Consider the following 23,270-nt stretch of genomic DNA (forward strand, 5'->3'; position numbering starts at 1 on the left):
AGACCAACTAACTAGTACACCTACGTATAAATGCACACGGTCGTTAACACATTCTGTTACTGGTGTTCTACAGCTCAGTGAGCTCAGCTTGTACTTCTGCTATTAGGTATTAAGGAGTGCAGTAGAACAGTCTATCAAAATTGTTTACATGGAAGGATGCTGCCTCACTCTTATGACCCTCATGGCAGTTTGTGCCAAGCGGGCAATTTGAGATTTTAGTTGGGTTAGCACCACACCTAACCTAGGCCAGTGCTTTCCACATACTGTAGCCGAATCCCTACGGATATAGAAAAATAATCTCAGATTCACACATTGGGTAACAGTACAGTCGTTTTACAGTGGTCATGTCTACATGGGATATTTAGTAAAATTGGACGTCAAAAGTTACATTTAGCATTTTCGCTAACCTTCAACTAATTATCCTAACCTGCTACGAAAAGTCGATTTTGACCTAAACTGTAGCCTATCCCTTCTAGACAAAACCCTTTACACTGGGGGGCAGTAGAGTATAGTCTGCGGTATATCCCTGTGTACAGTCCCACGACAATGACATCACTATTTAGGAGTAGGCTAAGCTAGCAGAAATTGGCTTCAGAAAAGTTCATGTGAAACAGTCGAAAATGCCTTCAGTAAAAACTTTTGACTTGAGTTACGATGTTATTAATGAACATGATACATTTTCCGAAGGCGACTGTATATCTGGAAGAATTACTTTGGAGTTAATAAAGGAAACCAAAGTGGAAAGCCTTTTCATCAAAGCCAAAGGGGACGCACATGTCCATTGGACGACACATACGAAAGACCACACTAGGACTTACTCTGCTCACAGTCGATATTTCAAACTTAAGACGTTTATGATTAATGAATCTCCTAAAGGTAAGTCTAGGCGAGATTTTGTGTTTTTAACCGTTTACTATAACCTAGCCTACCCATCCCAATCTGTGGACCTCAATGACCCCACCCAGTGTATCCTGCCTGCGCACAGGCGCGATGTCTGTTATCCAATGTTTTAGTTTTTTTTTATTAACTGGCGCACAACCATATACAAGTATTTATATGTAGAGGTGCTGACTAACGGCGAATAAACTATAAGCTATAAAATAAATGTAATAAAGGGAGTCGTGCACGCTATATATAAACTCCCAGTAATGTATTGAGTAAATCACTAACGTTTCGGCACCACTGTGCCTTTAATACCCAATCAATTACTTGGAGTTGATATATTGAGTGTGCGACTCTCATTATTTGTATAGCTTAGGTTAGGGGAGGAGTGAACTACATGTACTTCAATTAACTAGTAATTAAGTGTGCTTGCTGAATGCAAATCACAACTGTTTATACTTTGTATTATTATTCCGTTGCCACCTGTATGTAGCGTGCGTAGAAGCTATCAACACCAAAACAACATAAAAACGTCCTGGTCAGGTTGCTTGAAAAAAAACAGTGGTACTGCTAATACTTGTTACACTACAACCATATTTGCATCAATCCCAATGTATTTCAATGGTCATACAATTCAACTAGTCTTCCACTGTTGAAGCTAGAAACGCTATTCAAACTTTAAAACGTGCAGACCGGTCTGGAATAGGTTGTGTAAAAACGGCTAGCTGGAGCCATCTGAGCGGTTGGCTGTAGATGCCCTCACCTACTAGTGACAATGCTGACTCTACTTTGGTCTGACCCCATCACAGGCGGTCCAGCAAGAACCAGGAAGATGTGTCCATATACAGAGTTTTGTTCTCTACTTCACCACAACGCATTAGCAGACATAGACGTAATCTATGTGGTTCTATAAGGAAAGGAAAATAAACTCAGCAAAAAAGAAACATCCCTTTTTCAGGACCCTGTCTTTCAAAGATAATTTGTAAAAATCCAAATAACTTCACAGATCTTAATTGTAAAGGGTTTAAACACTGTTTCCCATGCTTGTTCAATGAACAATAAACAATTATTGAACATGCACCTGTGGAACGGTCATTAAGACACTAACAGTTTACAGACTGTAGGCAATTAAGGTCACAGTTATGAAAACTTAGGACACTAAAGCGGCCTTTCTACTGACTCTGAAATACACCAAAAGAAAGATGCCCAGGGTCCCTGCTCATCTGCGTAAACGTGCCTTAGGCATGCTGCAAGGAGGCATGAGGACTGCAGATGTGGCCAGGGCAATAAATTGCAATGTCCATACTGTGCGACGCCTAAGACAGCGCTACAGGGAGACAGCTGATTGTCTAGAATGTCATTGTATGCTGTAGCATTAAGATATCCCTTCGCTGGAACTAAGCGGCCTAGCCCGAACCCGGAAAAACATCCCCAGACCATTATTCGTCCTCCACCAAACTTTACAGTTGGCACTTTGTATTCGGGCAGGTAGCGTTCTCCTGGCATCTGCCAAACACAGATTAGTCCATTGGACTGCCAGGTAGTGAAGTGTGATTCATCACTCCAGAGAATGTGTTTCCACTGCTCCAGAGTTCAATGGCGGCGAGCTTTACACCACTCCAGCCGGCGCTTGGCATTGCACATGGTGATCTTAGGCTTGTGTGCGGCTGCTTGGCCATGGAAACCCTTTACATGAAGCTCCTGACTAACAGTTATTGTGCTGACGTTGCTCCCAGAAGCACAGACGATTTTTACTCGCTTCAGCACTCGGCGGTCCCGTTCTGTGAGCTTGTGTGGCCTACCACTTCCCAGCTGAGCCGTTGTTGCTCCTTCCACTTCACAATAACAGCACTTACAGTTGACAGGGGGAAGCTCTAGCAGGCCAGAAATTTGACAAACTGACTTGTTGGAAAGGTGGCATCCTATGACGGTGCCACGTTGAAAGTCACTGAGCTCTTAAGTAAGGCCATTCGACTGCCAATGTTTGTCTATGGAGATTGCATGGCTGTGTGCTCGATTTTAGACACCTGTCAGCAACGGGTGTGGCTGAAATAGCCAATCCACTAATTTAAAGGGGGGTGTCCACATACTTTTGGATATACAGTTGTAGTTGGAAGTTTACATACACTTAGGTTGGAATTAAATGTAGTTTTTCAACCACTACAAATTTCTTGTTAGCAAACTATAGTTTTGGCAAGTACGTTAGGACATTTACTTTGTGCATGACACAAGTCATTTTTCCAACAATTGTTTACAGAAAGATGTTTTAACTTATAATTCACTGTATCACAATTCCAGTGAGTCAGAAGTTTACATACACTAAGTTGACTGTGCCTTTAAACAGCTTGGAAAATTCCAGAAAATGATGTCATGGCTTTAGAAGCTTCTGATAGGCTAATTTACATCATTTGTGTCAATTGGAGGTGTACCTGTAGATGTATTTCAAGGCCTACCTTCAAACTCAGTGCCTCTGCTGGACATCATGGGAAAATCAATAGAAATCAGCCAAGACCTCAGAAAAAAAATTGTAGACCTTCACAAGTCTGGTTCATCCTTGGGAGCAATTTCCAAATGCCTGAAGGTACCACGTTCATCTGTACAAACAATAGTACGCAAGTTTAAACACCATGGGACCACGCAGCCGTCATACTGCTTAGGAAGGAGACGCGTTCTGTCTCCTAGAGATGAACGTACTTTGGTGCGAAGAGTGCAACTCAATCCCAGAACAACAGCAAAGGACCTTGTGAAGATGCTGGAGGAAACCGGTACAAACTATCTACAGTGAGGGAAAAAAGTATTTGATCCCCTGCTGATTTTGTACGTTTGCCCACTGACAAAGAAATGATCAGTCTTTAATTTTAATGGTAGGTTTATTTGAACAGCAAGAGACAGAATAATAACAAAGAAATCCAGAAAAACACATGTCAAAAATGTTATAAATTGATTTGCATTTTAATGAGGGAAATAAGTATTTGACCCCTCTGCAAAATATGACTTAGTACTTGGTGGCAAAACCCTTGTTGGCAATCACAGAGGTCAGACGTTTCTTGTAGTTGGCCACCAGGTTTGCACACATCTCAGGAGGGATTTTGTCCCACTCCTCTTTGCAGATCTTCGCCAAGTCATTAAGGTTTCGAGGCTGACGTTTGGCAACTCGAACCTTCAGCTCACTCCACAGATTTTCTATGGGATTAAGGTCAGGAGACTGGCTAGGCCACTCCAGGACCTTAATGTGCTTCTTCTTGAGCCACTCCTTTGTTGCCTTGGCCATGTGTTTTGGGTCATTGTCATGCTGGAATACCCATCCACAACCCATTTTCTATGCCCTGGCTGAGGGAAGGAGATTCTCACCCAAGATTTGACGGTACATGGCCCCGTCCATCGTCCCTTTGATGCGGTGAAGTTGTCCTGTCCCCTTAGCAGAAAAACACCCCCAAAGCATGGTGTTTCCACCTCCATGTTTGACGGTGGGGAGGGTGTTCTTGGGGTCATAGGCAGTATTCCTCCTCTTCCAAACACGGCGAGTTGAGTTGATGCCAAAGAGCTCCATTTTGGTCTCATCTGACCACAACACTTTCACCCAGTTGTCCTCTGAATCATTCAGATGTTCATTGGCAAACTTCAGACGGGCATGTATATGTGCTTTCTTGAGCAGGGGTGTCTTGCGGGCGCTGCAGGATTTCAGTCCTTCACGGCGTAGTGTGTTACCAATTGTTTTCTTGGTGACTATGGTCCCAGCTGCCTTGAGATCATTGACAAGATCCTCCCGTGTAGTTCTGGGCTGATTCCTCACCGTTCTCATGATCATTGCAACTCCACGAGGTGAGATCTTGCATGGAGCCCCAGGCCGAGGGAGATTGACAGTTCTTTTGTGTTTCTTCCATTTGCGAATAATCGCACCAACTGTTGTCACCTTCTCACCAAGCTGCTTGGCGATGATCTTGTAGCCCATTCCAGCCTTGTGTAGGTCTACAATCTTGTCCCTGACATCCTTGGAGAGCTCTTTGGTCTTGGCCATGGTGGAGAGTTTGGAATCTGATTGATTGATTGCTTCTGTGGACAGGTGTCTTTTACACAGGTAACAAACTGAGATTAGGAGCACTCCCTTTAAGAGTGTGCTCCTAATCTCAGCTCGTTACCTGTATAAAAGACACCTGGGAGCCACAAATCTTTCTGATTGAGAGGGGGTCAAATACTTATTTCCCTCATTAAAATGCAAATCAATTTATAACATTTTTGACATGCGTTTTTCTGGATTTTGTTGTTGTTATTCATTTTTTACATTTACATTTTAGTCATTTAGCAGACGCTCTTATCCAGAGCGACTTACAAATTGGTGCATTCACCTTATAATATCCAGTGGAACAACCACTTTACAATAGTGCATCTAAATCTTTTATTCTGTCTCTCACTGTTCAAATAAACCTACCATTAGAATTATAGACTGATCATTTCTTTGTCAGTGGGCAAACGTACAAAATCAGCAGGGGATCAAATACTTTTTTCCCCTCACTGTATATCCACAGTAAAACGAGTCCTATATTGACATAACCTGAAAGTCTGCTCTGCAGGGAGGAAGTCATTGCTCCAAAACTGCCATAAAAAAGCCAGACTACGGTTTGCAACTGCACATGGGGACAAAGATCGTTCTTTTTGGAGAAATGTCCTCTGGTCTGATGAAACAAAATAGAACTGTTTGGCCATAATGAACATTGTTATGTTTGGAGGAAAAAGGGGGAGGCTTGCAAGCCAAAGAACACCATCCCAACCGTGAAGCACGGGGGTGGCAGCATCATGTTGTGGGGTGCTTTGCTGCAGGAGGGACTGGTGCACTTCACAAAATAGATGGCATCATGAGCAAGGAAAATTGTGTATATATTGAAGCAACATCTCAAGACATCAGTCAGGAAGTTAAAGCTTGGTCCCAAGTGGGTCTTCCAAATGGACAATGACCCCAAGCATACTTCCAAAGTTGTGGCAAAATGGCTTAAGGACAACAAAGTCAAGGTATTGGAGTGGCCATCAAAAGGCCTGACCTCAATCCTATATAACATTTGTGGGCAGAACTGAAAAAGTCTGTGCGAGCAAGGAGGCCTACAAACCTGACTCAGACCAGCTCTGTCAGGAGGAATGGGCCAAAATTCACCCAACTTATTGTGGGAAGCTTGTGGAAGGCTACCCAATCGTTTTACCCAAGTTAAACAATTTAAAGGCAATGCTAGCAAATACTAATTGAGTGTATGTATACTTCTGACCCACAGGGAATGTGATGAAAGAAATAAAAGCTGAAATAAATTACTCTCTACTATTTTTCTGACATTTCACATTCTTAAAATAAAGTGGTGATCCTAATTGACCTAATACAGAACATTTTTACTAGGATTAAATGTCAGGAATTGTGAAAAACTGAGTTTGATTAACTTGTAAATTCACTTTTGAGAAAATGGTCTTTGAATATTTTGGTATCTAGTGAAGAGCTCTTCTTTGTCTACACCCATTCAGCATCGTTCACACCCTCTTAAGCTTTAGCCCCACCCATCTCGTTTCGCTCTCTGAGCGTTCAGAGCTCACAACCTGTGGTTACCTAGGTTACCCCATTGGCTCACAGCGAAAACCTAACCTTTTTCAAACGCAATTTTCTTTTCTGCTAGTTTTAGTCAATTACAAAACTACATTTAAGAAAAGTACAACATGTCTAAAGATTACTTTTCAACATTGCCTGCTCCCAAGCGTTCTCACTACTGTAATATTGTGGCTTCCCTCATGCCACGTGAGTAAGTGAGTGCTAGCTAGCTACCCAACAACACAAACAAACTGACTATACAGCTACAAGTAGTGAGTGGAGTTACAAAAGGACTATACTAAACAAGTTAAATGTCTTACCCGGAATGGAATGTTTTCCACACACATAGCTACGTGTAGCCTACTTGGACACTGTCCTCATATTTCCCAAACCGAATAGCCTGAAGCTACAGGTCTCTTCTCACAGGCTTTATTTCCTTATGTGGGATCATTGCAAACCGTAGATTGGGATTTTTTACCTGGTTACATGCAGTGGTAGAAAAAGTACCCAATTGTCATACTTGAGTAAAAGTAAAGCTGCCTTAATAGAAAATGGCCAGTGGCGACTCACTAAACACAAATGCTTAGTTTGTAAATGATGTCTGAGTGTTGGAGTGTGCCCCTGGCTATCTATAAATAAATAAAAATGTGCCTACTGGTTTGCTTAATATAAGGAATTTGAAATTATTCATATTTTTACTTTTGATACTTAAGTATATTTTAGCAATTACATGTACTTTTGATACTTAAGTATATTTAAATGGGTCATTCTTACAGTGTTCTCCCTGTACACCAAGTCAGAACCGTAGGATAAATAAATGGGGCATATAAACAAACAATATTCAATGATTACATTTATCTAAAACAGGTTATAAGCTATTTGTGCACCACCAAGTTAGAACAGTAGGCAAAATTAAGAGGTGAAAATAGACCAAATTATTAGGGTGAGGCACATTGAACGCCGTTTGGGTCTTTGCATGTCAAAGAAGATTCGTCATATAACACTATTTGACGTGTTAAATAGGCTTTTAATTTGACATGTCAAAGAACACAATTATATTATAAAATGTTGTGTGTGCTGAATTTGCACGTGCAAGCCAAGCACCACAACTACTATCAGTAGCACTGTCAAAGCTGTACAAAAAAAAGTAGCCAAACAAGCACACACGTGCCAGGAACAATGTGTTTACAATGCCGCGTTGGTGAAAATAGACCAAATTATTAGGTTGAGGTACATGGGCTACTAACAGCTTACTACACAATATGCACTTAGTATTACTTTCTTAGCTACAGAATACATTTCTCCCTTGCATATTACATCATTTATGCAGCAGCATACAATACATTTTTGGACTCTCCTTGTGAAGGTGGCACAGCGGTCCTTTGTTGGAAAATTTTGTCATCAAAGTCTGGCATTCTCTGGATTTATGGTGGGAACTCAGGGGGGAAAAAACACAATGTTAGTGGTTTCTTTGCAACACTTGCAGTTAGCCACTGATTCCTTCCAAACCACTCATTTGTTGAATTTGCGATTTCCAACTTGTTGTGTAATCTTTATGTACAATGGCCGATGAGCACCGATACGTTTTATCTATAATTTCTCTTCATATGACAAGGATTAAAAGGGATTTGCCAGTAGATTGTCAACTTGATCACAACTGATGATGACTGCTAGCTAAGACTTTGAAAGTAAGATGTTGACATGATCAGTCCAATCAAAGCTACTGTAGATATAACGTGATTTGATGTCATTCTGTGGCCAATGACCTTGAGCCTTCTTGGATGGGCACTTCTAATATAACTCTATGACAGAACCCATAGAGTTCTGACCCTAATTTTCGAGCTCTGACCTTAGAATTGGTGATGACGTACTGTCCCATGAGTGACAGAAAACTGTGCCAATCATGACAGAAAACTGAGCCAATGTCACGGCTGTTTAAAGGATCGGACCAAAGTGCAGCGTGTGTTTCGTTCCACAAATTTATTTAATCCGTGAAAACTATGCAATACATCAAATAACTGAAATATACATTTACATTTTACATTTTAGTAATTTAGCAGACGCTCTTATCCAGAGTGACTTACAGTAGTGAATACATACATTTTATACATTTCATACATTTCATTTTCATTTCATGCATTTTTGGGGGGGGGGAAATCGAACCCACAACCCTGTCGTTGCACACACCACGCTCTACCAACCGTGACGCAGAGGAGAAAGAAACACTACTCACAAATAATAACCCACAAAAACCCAGGAAGAAAACCCCTACTTAAAGATGATCTCCAATCAGAGGTAACGAGGACCAGCTGCCTCCAATTGGAGATCAACCCAAACAACCCCAACATAGAAATACAAAAACTAGAACTAAAACATAGAAATAGAAAAACACAAAACACCCCCTGTCACGCCCTGACCTACTCTACTATAGAAAATGACATCTTACTAGGGTCAGGATGTGACAGCCAATCAGGCGCAACGCTCTGTATTTTCTGCTGGCAAGCCCCACCACCACAGAAAGCACTGAGCTAGGCTGAAACACTTGCATTTTAGAGCTGCCTTACTCAAGAAAGCAAAAAATAGGCCATGTTTGTATGCGGCTTTATTAATTCAATTATTTTTTTTTAAATTACATTGTTTGCAAACTGATGTGTGGCCGGTATTAATGCCAAAAGAACAAGCAAAACAGGCAAGCCCCCCCCCCCCCCCCGACAAAACATTTTTTTGTATTGTTTTTTTTCCCTAAAAGTGTGGTGCTCAAAACAGGTGGGGCTCTGCCAGCACTGATTTAAAATATGAATAATTTCAAATTCCTTATATTAAGCAAACCAGTAGGCACAATTTTTTTTTTTTTTTTACGGATAGCCAGGGGCACACTCCAACACTCAGACATCATTTACAAACTAAGCATTTGTATTTAGTGAGTCTGCCAGATCAGAGGCAGTAGGGATGACCAGGGATGTTCTCTTGATAAGTGTGTGAATTAGCCCGTTTTCTGTCCTGCTAAGCATTCAAAATGTAACAAGTACTTTTGGGTGTCAGGGAAAATGTATGGAGGAAAAAGTACATTTATTAGATGTTTTATTTAACCAGGTAAGACCCATTGATGTTAACCTATTTTCCGAGGGCGACCTGGCAAGAAGGCATAACGGAAATAGCAGCATGTGAATTACATAGTACAGAAAAATACCAAATACACACAAAATACAATCAGAGTATTAAAAACAGGCAAGGACACTAACTCCCCTAACTTTAATATCATCTGAAGCATGTTCCAGGATGAAGGGGCATTATGGGAAAAATATTGTTTCCCCATCTCAGTTCTAGCCTTAGGAACAGACAAGGACAGCAGCGACTGAATGAAAACTGTATTGAGTGACTGATCTGGTCAGTAAGGAACAGAGATACAAAGGGAGTTGTGCTTTGTACACGTTAAAGTGTGCCAGTGCTTTAGTCTCCTGGTGGAGAGAGAGGTCCATTGCACCATAGCATACAGATCACAGTGATGGGTCAGTGATCTAGCGTTGGTAATGAATCTTAAAGCACCATGATACACTGTCCAGAGTTTTCAAGTTACTTGCTGAGGCCTGCATATAGACAATATCAGCATAATCCAGCACTAATTAAAATAAGTGAACAAGATCCTTTCTGACTAACATTGAAAAGCAAAATTTGTTCCTAAAATAGAAACCCAATTTCAACTTCAGTTTCTTGGTCAAGTTATCAATGTCCTGTTTAAAATTCAGCTTTTCATTTAACCACATCCCAAGATACTTATAGGAGGTGACCCTATCAATTTGCTGGCCTTTTATAGTTAACATCTGCATGTGACTCCATCTGTTTACTTTCAGGGAAGAGAAAATCATACATTTTGTTTTCCTTGCATGAAGCACAAGTTTAAATTTGAAAAGCTGCCTTTGAATAACATTAAAAGCCCACTGTAAGTCCTGAAAATCCTTCTCAATATTAGATGCGCTAGAATAAACAATTGTGTCATTAGCATACAGATGGAGATTTGCAGAGTCAACGGTCTTCCCTATGTCATTTATATACAGTGTAAAAAGGATCTGACTTAAAATTGAGCCCTGGGGAACTCCTTTTGTAAGCCTTCGAAACTCAAATTTCATACTCTCATACCCTGTGCTACACACCGTGTTCTGTCAGAAAGGTAGTTTTGGAACCAATCCAATGCATCACTTAAACACTTAAACCAACCTTTTTTAGTCGATACAACAGCAGGGCATGGTCAACGGTGTCGAATGCCTTCTATAAGTCAATAAAAGGTTGAAACACTGTGATTTTTCTTGTCCTGAGCATCTAGAATATCAACTACAACCTTACTTACTGCAGTAATTGTACTATGCTTGACTCTAAAACCTGACTGAAATTGAGATAAAACTGAGGTACGAGATCTTCAGTTTCTTTGCAATTTCTCACATGGAATAGCCTTCATTTCTCAGAACAAGAATAGACTGACGAGTTTCAGAAGAAAGTACTTTGTTTCTGGCCATTTTGAGCCTGTAATCGAACCCACAAATGCTGATGCTCCAGATACTCAACTAGTCTAAAGAAGGCCTCTTCTTCTTTAATCAGTACCACAGTTTTCAGCTGTGTTAACATAATTGCTAAATGGTTTTCTAATGATCAATTAGCCTTTTAAAATGATAAACTTGGATTAGCTTACACAACGTGCCATTGGAACACAGGAGTGATGGTTGCTGATAATGGGCCTCTGTACGCCTATGTAGATATTCCATTAAAAATCAGCTGTTTCCAGCTACAATAGTCATTTACAACATTAACAATGTCTACACTGTATTTCTGATAATTTTTATGTTATTTTAATTGACAAAAATGTGCTTTTCTTTCAAGAACAAAGACATTTCTAAGTGACCCCAAACTTTTGAACGGTAGTGTATATTGGTCATATTGGTCATGGCTCCAGAGTGGTGCAGTGGTCTAAGGCCCTGCATGTCAGTGCAAGAGGCATCACTACACTCCTTGGATCGAATCCAGGTTGTATCCCATCTGACCTTGTTTGAGAGTCCCATAGGGCGGTGCACAATTGGCCCAACGTCGTCCGGGTTAGTACATTTTATAAAATATCGATTATTATTATTAACCCTGCATTATAATTATATAAAAGCCCCTTAGATATTCTCACAGATCAGTTTTGCCCTAATGAAAAATGCCCCTTAGATATTAATTTAGAATCCTACAATCCTCTAAATGTAATTATTGGCGGAGAGTCATGTCATTGAAAAATATACATTTTTAGATATACCGTTGGCCTACCGTGGGTGACATGAGTCTCACTAGTGTTGAGTAATGTGCTGTTAAAAGTGTTGTAGGTCTTATTTATTTCTATTTAACCTTTATTTTACTACATATAGTTATACTTACTCTGCTGGCGTCTTGACCCAGTTTATGCCCTCATTTGCAATACAAACCATAACAAATTACTATGGGAATAAATGGAAGAGGCAAGTGGATGGGGGGAAAAGTAAGGATTTTCTTTGGCCCTAGAGGCCTTTTGAAAACATGTTTTCACAAGGGCTATTAGCAGGACAATAGACACGATGTGGTCCCAAAAACACCTCTCTGACATAGGGTCCAGCATATCTCTTGATGATGCTCGGGCTGCTCTCTATAATTTACATTTCATTATTTATTTATTTTCCCATATGTTCTCATTGTGTAGCCTACAGTAGCCTACAGTGATGCCTCTTGCATATCTCAGTGCAAGAGGCATCACTACAGTCCCTGGTTCGAATCCAGGCTGTATCACATCTGGCCGTGATTGGGAGTCCCAAAGGGCGTTACACAATTGACCCAGCGTCATCTGGGTTTTGCCGGGGTAGGCCATCATTGTAAATAAGAATTTGTTCTTGACTGACTTGCCTAGTTAAATGAAGGTTAAATTCAAAATAATGTTGCAATTTTGTAATGTGTTTTGTTTGGTAAATTCTTTTGTAAATATTAATTCACATTTGTGGTGCCACTAAACAATGAATTATTTAAATCAATATTGTCAATATTTGTATTATTATTCAAATATGTTTTTATAATGGAGGGAGGGTGAGCAGGGAGTTTAAAAAAATGAACCCCAAAAGGTTCTTTGAGGAACCATTATAAGGGGTGCTTATAGGGGTTCCCCCACAGTTTCAATTTGAAGAACCCCTAAAGGATACTCGAGGAACCTTTTATTTTTAGAGTGTAGGAGTAAATGTCAGTTGGCTTTTCATAGCCGAGCTTTCTTCACCAGTTCTCTTACCATTTTGTACAATTGTGTGATTAGCCTACCAGTTGGTGTAACTGTAATGTTAATTCTCTTGAGAAGAGTTTTGCTCTTCACTATCACAATATTAAAAACTTTCAAATGCATTCATGAATTAAATCGCTTTAGCCGACATGTTGCGGTTCATCTGATGAAGGATTGACCCCGCATCTCCATGTCGCCTGGGTTGCGCCCGACGGGCTCATCGCCCCTTTCCCCGTTAGGCATGGCCGCATGGCGCACCCCCTTTCCCCGTTAGGCATGGCTGCATGGCGCACCCCCTTTCCCCGTTAGGCATGGCCGCATGGCGCACCCCCTTTCCCCGTTAGGCATGGCCGCATGGCGCACCCCCTTTCCCCGTTAGGCATGGCCGCATGGCGCATCCCCAATATCAAAGTGCACATGGGCGTATTTATATAAGGAATATGAATTCAGAGGACAGAAATTATTAAATATTAAAGCATTAGAGTTTTAAGAATTGTGTGTATTCAATTATTTGTGACATTGTGGCATTTAAAGCATATTGAAGTTAGAAGCAATAGGATTTGAAGCAATAGCCTACCCGCTTGTGGTCAACTGTTTCCGCACCGTTTCGCACTGCTCTGAGACAAGCATGGGGACTGGTCTTGATAAATCAATGAGATTTTTATTTTCACTGAATCTCCATTTGGGTATTGGTTAGACTACAATTAGGTTGTGGACATGTTAGGATTATTTGCTCTTAGTACTAACGGAAATCCTGAGGGTTTCATTTTTCTTGGAATAGAAACACCATAATAATAATCAAATGAATTAACCTGTTGGGGGTAGGGGGCAGTATTTACACGGCCGGATAAAAAACATACCCGATTTAATCTGGTTATTACTACTGCCCGGAAACTAGAATATGCATATAATTATTGGCTTTGGATAGAAAACTCCCTAAAGTTTCTAAAACTGTTTGAATGGTGTCTGTGAGTATAACAGAACTCATATGGCAGGCAAAAACCTGAGAAGATTCCTTACAGGAAGTGCCCTCTCTGACTATTCCTTGAGCTTCTTGTCTCTGTTTATTGAAGACTGAGGATCTTTGCTGTAACGTGACACTTCCTACGGCTCCCATAGGCTCTCAGAACCCGGGAAAAAGCTGAATGATATCGAGGCAGCCTCTGGCTGAAACACATTATCGCCTTTGGCAAGTGGCCGATCAGAGGACAATGGGCTTAGGCGCGTGCACGAGTCGACCCCATGCTTTATTTTCTTTCGTCTTTTTACCTAAACGCAGATTCCCGGTCGGAATATTATCACTTTTTTACGAGAAAAATGGCATAAAAATTGATTTTAAACAGCGGTTGACATGCTTCGAAGTACGGTAATGGAATATTTAGAATTTTTTTTGTCACGAAATGTGTCGTGCTCGTCACCCTTCTTTACCATTCGGATAGTGTCTTGAACGCACTAACAAAACGCCGCTATTTGGATATAACAATGGATTATTTGGGACCAAACCAACATTTGTTATTGAAGTAGAAGTCCTGGGAGTGCATTCTGACGAAGAACACCAAAGGTAATAACATTTTTCTTATAGTAAATCGGACTTTGGTGAGTGCTAAACTTGCTTGGTGTCTAAATAGCTAGCCCTGTGATGCCGGGCTACCTACTGAGAATATTGCAAAATGTGCTTTCACCGAAAAGCTATTTTAAAATCGGACATATCGAGTGCATAGAGGAGTTCTGTATCTATAATTCTTAAAATAATTGTTATGCTTTTTGTGAACGTTTATCGTGAGTAATTTAGTAAATGTTTTGTAAATTCACCGGAAGTTTGCGGGGGTATGCTAGTTCTGAACGTCACATGCTAATGTAAAAAGCTGGTTTTTGATATAAATATGAACTTGATTGAACAAAACATGCATGTATTGTATAACATAATGTCCTAGGGTTGTCATCTGATGAAGATCAAAGGTTAGTGCTGCATTTAGCTGTCTTCTGGGTTTATGTGACATTATATGCTAGCTTGAAAAATGGGTGTCTGATTATTTCTGGCTGGGTACTCTGCTGACAATCTAATGTTTTGCTTTCGTTGTAAAGCCTTTTTGAAATCGGACAGTGTGGTTAGATTAACGAGAGTCTTGTCTTTAAATAGCTGTAAAATAGTCATATGTTTGAGAAATTGAAGTAATAGCATTTAAGGTATTTGAATAACACGCCACAGGATTCCACTGGCTGTTGAGTAGGTGGGACAATTTCGTCCCGCCGACCCTAGAGAGGTTAAGCTACATTTCTTTAAATCAATCCCATATACTATGTTCTTACAAAAAAATGGTTTAAATTCTGTAATACAGCCAATATTGAAGACTGTCAAATGCTTCTCAAAGTTACCCTCTGGTGGTCAAACTAGCATTGATGGCAGTAATGGCTGACTGCCCACAAGGTGTGCTGCAGTATGACGCAACTTTTACAGGAAGAACTACTGTAGTAGAAAACATGGAATGAAAATAGGAGAATGCCTCTTCAATGTTTGCAATTAGCGCAATCCTATCTCAGTTGCATGCATAAAGTTAATGCACGAATGTCTGCTCATAGAACTGCGTCAAATGTAGTTTGATTATGAACTGAGGGGGCACTTTGGGGATGTTACTGTCTAATGCAAGCAACTGCACAATGATCACTTAAATCATCAGGGAAAATACCAACAGCCAAGTATTTATGCAGATTGCTAGTTAGAATAACATCAATAAGTGTTGACTTAGAGATATCTTTTGGATTGAGTCTTGTGACTACATTTATAATTTGAGTAAAATTCTGTGTATTGCACAGTCCTCTTATAGCCTCGAAGTTTGGAAATAACCAGTCCCAGTTTAAATTGCCCAGTATTGCACAGTCCTCATGGCCTCGGAGTTTGGAGATAACCAGTCCGTTTAAATCACCCATAAGGACCATGTGATTTTTTCCCCCCAACCACGCATCAGTTCAACTAGAGAATCCAGGGATTCTACTTTTGCAGATGAGGTCTATAACATCCTATTAAATCTAAGTTCACAGCTTTCGATAACTGCAGTTTCAATGTTAAAAAAAAAAATCGAACTGTTTTGCCTTAGATAAAGACCATAGTTCAGTAAACACATATGTCTTTAATATAGTATATAGTGAAGTAAAAGTAAAAGTTGTCAAAATATAAATAATAAAGTAAAGTACAGATACACCCAAAAACTACTTCAGTAGTAGTTTAAATATTTTTACTTTAGTACTTTACACCACTGGTTACATATACAATGAACAACACAGAAGCTTTTCGGGCATGTTTTGTTATTTCTTTATTACAAAAAAATCGACGATGAAGTTGACTCTTTTACAATGGGGGTGAATGCAAAATAATGTTTGTTTTCCCCAATTTCTGGGTGTGGTCGAAGGGAATTCCTTATTATTACTTAAATATCGACTTGGAATATCTCAATAAAGACAGTACAGTATGAAGATAAGCAGAAACTGCTTCTCCAATAGAAATCCCCAATCACGCTTGTAGGCGATGTCATGGCGAAATTGGCTAGCTAAGCTCATGCGCAGAAACACATCATCGAGTCTAACGTCGTCTCACGCCTAACTGCGCATGTGCAGGCCGTCAAATCAAAGGCACTCCTTTGATATAAAGTTGTTTTTAACGAAAATGAAAACATGTCAGTTTGTCACTTTCACGAGGTCTGAGTAGAAAACATGTTCAACTACTTAAGACATTGGCTCGAATCTAGATTGTGCCTTTAGATTTAGAGAAAATTAACAACCAAATAATAATTTTTCACTTCTCTCATTGACATCTCAAACCCCGGCCTAGTCTGCTCAGTCTGTGTGAAGTCTTGCGATGTTGTGTCTCTGGGTTTAGAAACTCTGATTTCAACCTTCAATATGCAGCTGGATTTACTGCGGAGTTGCTCAGTGGTTGTTGGAAATAATATTAATATTTTCCATGACACCATGTGAAGCCTTGAAAATAGAATTAGAATTATAACAAAGTAAAAAACAAACATTTAGCTGTTAGCTAGGCAAGTTGTTGTATTTTGAGTCTTAAAATCAAAGCAAGATTTTGTGGTTGGAATTGCAGTATGTACAGTTGAAGTCGGAAGTTTACATACACTTAGGTTGGAGTCATTAAAACTTGTTTTTCAACCACTCCACAAATGTCTTATTAACAAACTATAGTTTTGGCAAGTCGGTTAGGACATCTACTTTGTGCATGACACAAGTCATTTTTCCAGCAATTGTTTACAGACAGATTATTTAACTTATAATTCAATGTATCACAATTCCAGTGGGTCAGAAGTTTACATACAGTCAACTTAGTGTGCCTTTAAACAGCTTTAAAAATTCCAGAAAATGATGTCCTGGCTTTAGAAGCTTCTGATAGGCTAATTGACTACATTTGAGTCAATTGGAGGTGTACCCTGTGGATGTATTTCAAGGCCTACCTTCAAACTCAGTGCCTCTTTGCTTGACATCATGGGAAAATCAAAAGAAATTAGCCAAGACCTCAGAAAAAAAAAATTGTAGACCCCCACAAGTGTGGTTCATTTCCGAATGCCTGAGCGTACCACGTTCATCTGTACAAACAATAGTATGCAAGTATAAACACCATGGGACCACACAGCCGTCATACCGCTCAGGAATGAGACGCGTTCTGTCTCCTAGAGATGAACGTACTTTGGTGCGAAAAGTGCAAAGGACCTTGTGAAGATGCTGGAGGAAACAGGTACAAAAGTATCTATATCCACAGTAAAACGAGTCCTATCGACATAACCTGAAAGGCCGCTCAGCAAGGAAGAAGCCACTGCACCAAAACCGCCATAAAATAGCCAGACTACGGTTTGCAACTGCACATGGGGACAAAGATCGTACTTTTTGAAGAAATGTCCTCTGATCTGATGAAACAAAATAGAACTGTTTGGCCATAATGACCATCATTATGTTTGGAGGAAAAAGGGAGAAGCTTGCAAGCCGAAGAACACCAACTCAACCGTGAAGCACGGGGGTGGCAGCATCATGTTGTGGGGGTACTTTCTGCAGGAGGGACTGGTGCACTTCACAAAATAGATGGCATCATGAGCAAGGAAAATTGTGTATATATTGAAGCAACATCTCAAGACACCAGTCAGGAAGTTTAAGCTTGGTCACAAATGGGTCTTCCAAATGGACAATGACCCCAAGCATACTTCCAAAGTTGTGGCAAAATGGCTTAAGGACAACAAAGTCAAGGTATTGGAGTGGCCATCAAAAGGCCTGACCTCAAGCCATTTGTGGGCAGAACTGAAAGAGCGTGTGCGAGCAAGAAGGCCTACAAACCTGACTCAGTTGCACCAGCTCTGTCAGAAGGAATGGGCCAAAATTCACCCGACTTATTGTGGAAGGCTAACCAAACGTTTTACCCAAGTTAAACAATTTAAAGGCAATGCTAGCAAATACTAATTGAGTGTATGTAAACTTCTGACCCACTGGGAATGTGAAGAAATAAAAGCTGAAAGAAATAATTCTCTCTACTATTATTCTGACATTTCACATTCTTAAAATAAAGTGGTGATCCTAATTGACCTAATACAGAACATTTTTACTAGGATTAAATGTCAGGAATTGTGAAAAACTGAGTTTAAATTTATTTGGCTAAGGTGTATGTAAACTTCCGACTTCAACTGTATTTAGTTTGAGATTTAAACCTGAGCTAGTAACTTTTGACCAACTGGTTTCGTTTGGACAAACAAAATGGCAACCGGATACCAAGGTGTTCTGTGGAGAGTAAAAAGTAAGAGTTCCAATATTTGGATAATCGTTGTGATTGGAGGATAGCTGTGAGGGTGATAGAATTTATTTGACACACTGTATAAACGGTATATCGCCCAAACCTTGATTATATATGTAATTGTATGATTAGGCCCATAAATGTTTTTGGTGTGCACACATAGGATGTCCCATTCCAGGACGAAATTAAATCTACTTTCACCCCTGCTAACACAGCTTATGAAAACCCTATTATTAGCATTGCTACTACTAACATTACTACAACTACTATTTCACAACCTAGCAAGCACACCATATTTTCCTCAGAAAATGTCATTTTTTAGTTTAAATTTGGTAGTAGCTTGGTGGTAGATCAACTAAATTAATCTTGGTTGTGTTTTCAGTAGTTAATTAGCCTACTTTTTTGACATGTAGAGGTGTAGCTAATTACTGGATCTAGTACACAATTTCATCAGCTGTTGTATAATATGATTTAAAACACAGGAAAATGGGTAGTTCTAGTGTAGCTTAACTTCTTCAAGTGTGAAGTAATTGGTAAGCTCTATTTTCAAAGTAGCTTCGACAACACTGAAATTACTAATTGGGTTTCTGTTACAGACAATATCCTCCCCCCTGGGATCCATAGATATCCATTTGGTTTCAAAATTCCTGAGGGGTAAGTGGAAATTCAAGCCAAATTCATATTCATAGCTACAGATTGAACATATTGTTTTACATGGTATGTAACACTGTTTTATATTACAGAAGCATGCCATCATCCTTCAAGGGTCCACATGGCAAGATAGTGTACAAACTGGAAGCCAAGCTGGTTAGGGGTTGGCTAAAGACACGCGACTTGGTGAAGGAAATCACCTTTGTCTCCAAGGCTGACTTGAACCATGTCCTACTAATGGTGTGTAATCTGTGCTACCATAAAACTTAAATTAATAGCCCATGTGTTTATTTGCTTCGATCACTGAACACAACTGGCGCTTATTAGAGACAGGCTTTTATTTGAGCCAAACATCTATTTCCTTAATGAAGACAGCTTTTGTTCAATAAAATGTTGAAGACTGGAAGTATGACCAGTATAAAGATTATAATAACAATTCCATCGCAGATCAGACTTGCAAAGACTAGGCTGCCTATCATACACCCCCGATTTCACGCTTCAGCACCATTATCTCACTTGTTGCGCCTCGTTGTGCCTTGTATCTCAGGTAGTTGGGCCGACCAGATCAAATGACACTGCTGTCTCATCCATGGCAATGATGTTGTTCTCCTTTATCTTATTTTGGGTAATCTTTACGGTACTCACTGAAGTTGTCATAAAATAGTTCTGCAGGAGGGGTGAAGTCAGGCGCAGGAGACTCGGGTACGTTTAACGTGTTTAATAAAGAAGGCAAGTCCAACACGAACAAGAAAGACGCGGGACGCAGCCCAGCAAACCTAATACCCAAACCGCGTAACGTAACTCAGTAACATACCTTCCCCCCCCCAAACCTACAGCAACAGACACGAAACAATCCCGCACAACCCCAAACACAAAACAGACAGACTAAACACCCCCACTAATTACTAAACACAAAACAGGTGCTACTCTAACCAGACATTACCAAACGAAACAGAAACATAGATCGATGTCAGCTAGTAGGCCGGCGACAACGACCGCCGAGCACCGCCCAAACGGGGAGAGGCGCCACCTGTGGACGTTGTGACAGACGTTCACTCATAAACAATTCATTTAGACACTGTGTTTATTTGAAACAGCCGTTTATTTGCTGAATGTGTGCCGATGCCGTCTATTAAAAGGGACAGGTGGATATTTGAGACTCAGCGTTTAATTGAAGTTTTATGGTAATGTAGTCCATTTTATTATAGGATGGATGGATGTATGCTGTTATTCATCGCATATGTGTGAAAGTGGATGGTTGGATGTACAGATCCTGGTTTGTTTTCCTTGTGTCATAGTAGTATAGAACATAATGTAATTTCCTCATCCTGTGTTCCAGTCTCCTCAGCATGGTGTGAAGAACAAGTCAGTTGGTATATTCACCTCAGGACATGTCACCATGGATGTCCGCGTTGAAAGGATGGGTTATATGCCAGGTAATGTATATCCCAGGCACTGTAATGTAGCAACATGAAAATGACTATGAAAGTGTCTCTCATAAGTGTCCTGATCACACAATTAACTTTCACATGCAAGGTTTAGTCAATATTTGTAATGCCTTCAACATAACTGTACAGGACCTGTGCCAATGCACTGTTGTGTTGGTTATTTGAAATCTCAGACTGTCTTTAATTTTGTGGTGGCTTTTTCCACTCCAGGTGAGACTGTGAATATCTGTGCAAACATCAAGAACAACTCCTCCCGTGACCTTAAGCCCAAATTCAGTCTGAAGCAGAAAATGACTTTCTTCGCTTCTGGCAACACAAAGACTGCAGAGCAGACAGTCTGCAAAGTAGTCAGAGAACCTATCCCGTCAAACACCCAAGAAAGTGTTGCTGGGTCATTGAAGATACCTTCTGACCAGGACTTGTCCATCCTGAACTGTAACATCATAAGAGTAGAGTACATACTAAAGGTACATCCAAGTGTCTGGACAATCACTTCATATTCCAAGTATTAAACAGAAGAGTAACGCTTTAACTATAAGCTTTATGCTCAAGTGACGCATATTAACTTGACATTCGTAGTCACACTCACACAGATCTCCCATTGACGTCAGTGCAAAAAGGCAGGTCAGACATGTGCATCTCGAGTTACAATTTGGCTAAAGAGATTTTGATTAATTCCCAATACTCCTCTGTAACATGCTGTTTGTTTTAAAGGTATACTTGGATGTTCCTCTTGCCACAGACCCTGAAGTCAAGTTTCCATTGGCTATTATCCCTTCCTGCTTTCGGTCTGACCTATCACCAGACAGACGTGTCAGGTTTGAAGAATTCGGGAAAGGTGGTCCAAGCAACAGTGACTTCCCTTGTGATACAGCCTTTGGACCATATCCTCCTGTCTCGGCTCCAGGGGGAGGCCTATATCCGCCTGTCCTGCCAGTGTACCCTGAACCTGCAGCCATGGGAGGAAGTTATCCCCCTGACCCACAGCCAACATACCCATACCCAACTCACTTGATGATGCATCCACCTCCAACTGCGCCACCATTTCATACACCCCCGACTGCCCCGATGATGCTTTCACACCCCTCTCCTCAAGAGATAGACCAACCCCCATCGTATTTTTCCCTTTATCCTCCGTCAGCACCTGAAACATCACCCTGATACACCATAAACACTCATCTTTGACAGAAGTTACGCAACTGATTCACTCCCAGTGTCATTGTTGCACACACCAACAGACCTGTAAACATTATGTTAATGAAGGAACAAAATGCCAGGTTTGCATCAGTGTTTCAAGTCAATAGCATTTATGTTTTTGTGTTTTGAGCCATAAAGATATTTTTTTTTACTGTAAAATACACCTGCTTTTGAGTTCTGTCTTCCAGGATTTGTGTCTGATGCAACATTTAAAAAATTATGCAATGTAATGCTCAGATCACACATGGTGCCTTCTTGACTGCCTTTATGAATGATTATTTTGTTTTGACTCCAGGTTTGCCACCACAGCAAAAAATAAAAGGAGAGCAGCACACTCTAGGTGCTCAGTTGCAATCATTTAATAACCAATGTTTCGACAGACAAGCTATCTTCATCAGGGTATAATGACAAACACTGTGCGTCACTAACTTATATAGGTTGGAAAGACACACGGGTGTCTGTAATTATAGCCGGGTGTGGCTTGATGTCATTGGTTTATTTACAGATCTAAATAGAACATATAAAAAGCATGAATGGATAGCATACGATCATAGATACAATGTGGCTGCATAGGCCTACAAACATTTACAATGAATAGCAAAATCACAATAATCACAAGAATGGCTTCAGATCAAAGTCTACGTTGAGACCGAAGGGAGTAAGGGTTTTTAAATCAAAAATCCAGGCAGCCTCTCGTTTTAACAATAAATTGTCAAGGTCACTCACTCTCCTAGGGATATAGGGAAGTGACGAAATAGAGTGGTTCGCTTCCAAATGCGAACCACTCTATTTCGTCCCTTCACTATATTGGCATCGAACACGTCACCCTCCCTATGAGATGGGGTGAACTTGACAATTTATTGGGGGGGAAGACCTTGACAACATTGGTTATTAAATTATTGCATCTGAGCTCCTAGAGAGTGCAGCTCTCCTTTTCTTTTTTAAGTGTTCTACTCCGCTAGCCAACACCTCGCCGAAAGAGGAGTGTGTTTCTTTCGCCTCCAGATTACCACCACAGTGCCCTTAGTTTGGCCATGCAAAATGTATGCATCATTAATAACTCAGTATTGTTGTGATCTAAACCCATGTACCAGGACACCTTTGCTAACACATATTCTGTACAAATGATGTATTCACTGAGATATAATACAGTATTGCACTACTACTGCCATTGCTGTTTAACTATTTAAATATATCACAGGAGGCATTGGCCTACCATTATTTCCTTTATTTATTTACAGTGCGTGTGATATTGCATTGTTTCTATTCTAATGTTTTACAGGCCACGAGGGCAGACTCCTGTTACCTATCACATTCTTTGTTCACAGTTTGTTTATGTCAGACATTTTCAGATCTGTTTCATGTTAGCCTTCCAATCATCATTATTAGATCAATATTCGTTTGCTGTTAGTTTTGCTGGCATATGACCTACTCCACATTTACTCAATTAACATAAATGGAGATGATAAATTGTATCTGTTTGTGCCA

At 40.2% G+C, this 23,270-nt stretch overlaps 1 protein-coding gene across 2 annotated transcripts; it reads left to right on the top strand.

The window, feature by feature from the left end:
* The first annotated feature begins 539 nt into the window (after nucleotides 1–539).
* LOC123723671 (arrestin domain-containing protein 3) lies at nucleotides 540–23,257 on the top strand. Of its 2 annotated transcripts, XM_014172424.2 has the most exons (6): nucleotides 540–876; nucleotides 19,083–19,140; nucleotides 19,230–19,377; nucleotides 20,477–20,573; nucleotides 20,796–21,052; nucleotides 21,300–23,257. In XM_014172424.2, the coding sequence occupies exons 1-6, from the start codon at nucleotides 621–623 to the stop codon at nucleotides 21,744–21,746; spliced, it is 1,263 nt and encodes a 420-aa protein (XP_014027899.2). In that variant the 5' UTR covers nucleotides 540–620; the 3' UTR covers nucleotides 21,747–23,257. The 2 variants fall into 2 exon arrangements, with proteins under 2 accessions (XP_014027899.2, XP_014027903.2); XM_014172428.3 differs by lacking the exons at nucleotides 19,083–19,140; nucleotides 19,230–19,377 and having other exon boundaries at nucleotides 724–876.
* Nucleotides 23,258–23,270: the final 13 nt, after the last annotated feature.

This window comes from Salmo salar, chromosome 24 (genome assembly GCF_965601325.2).
Source record: "Salmo salar chromosome 24, fSalSal1, whole genome shotgun sequence".
NCBI classification, from domain to species: domain Eukaryota; kingdom Metazoa; phylum Chordata; class Actinopteri; order Salmoniformes; family Salmonidae; genus Salmo; species Salmo salar.

What these genes read in the sequence shown, in the direction of transcription:
- LOC123723671 (XM_014172424.2), top strand. Translation starts at nt 621, where the DNA reads ATGCCTTCAGTAAAAACTTTTGACTTGAGTTACGATGTTATTAATGAA. An exon ending in GGTTTCAAAATTCCTGAGGG is followed by an intron (nt 19,141 to 19,229) that starts GTAAGTGGAAAT and finishes TTTATATTACAG; the next exon opens with AAGCATGCCATCATCCTTCA. An exon ending in AAGGATGGGTTATATGCCAG is followed by an intron (nt 20,574 to 20,795) that starts GTAATGTATATC and finishes TTTCCACTCCAG; the next exon opens with GTGAGACTGTGAATATCTGT.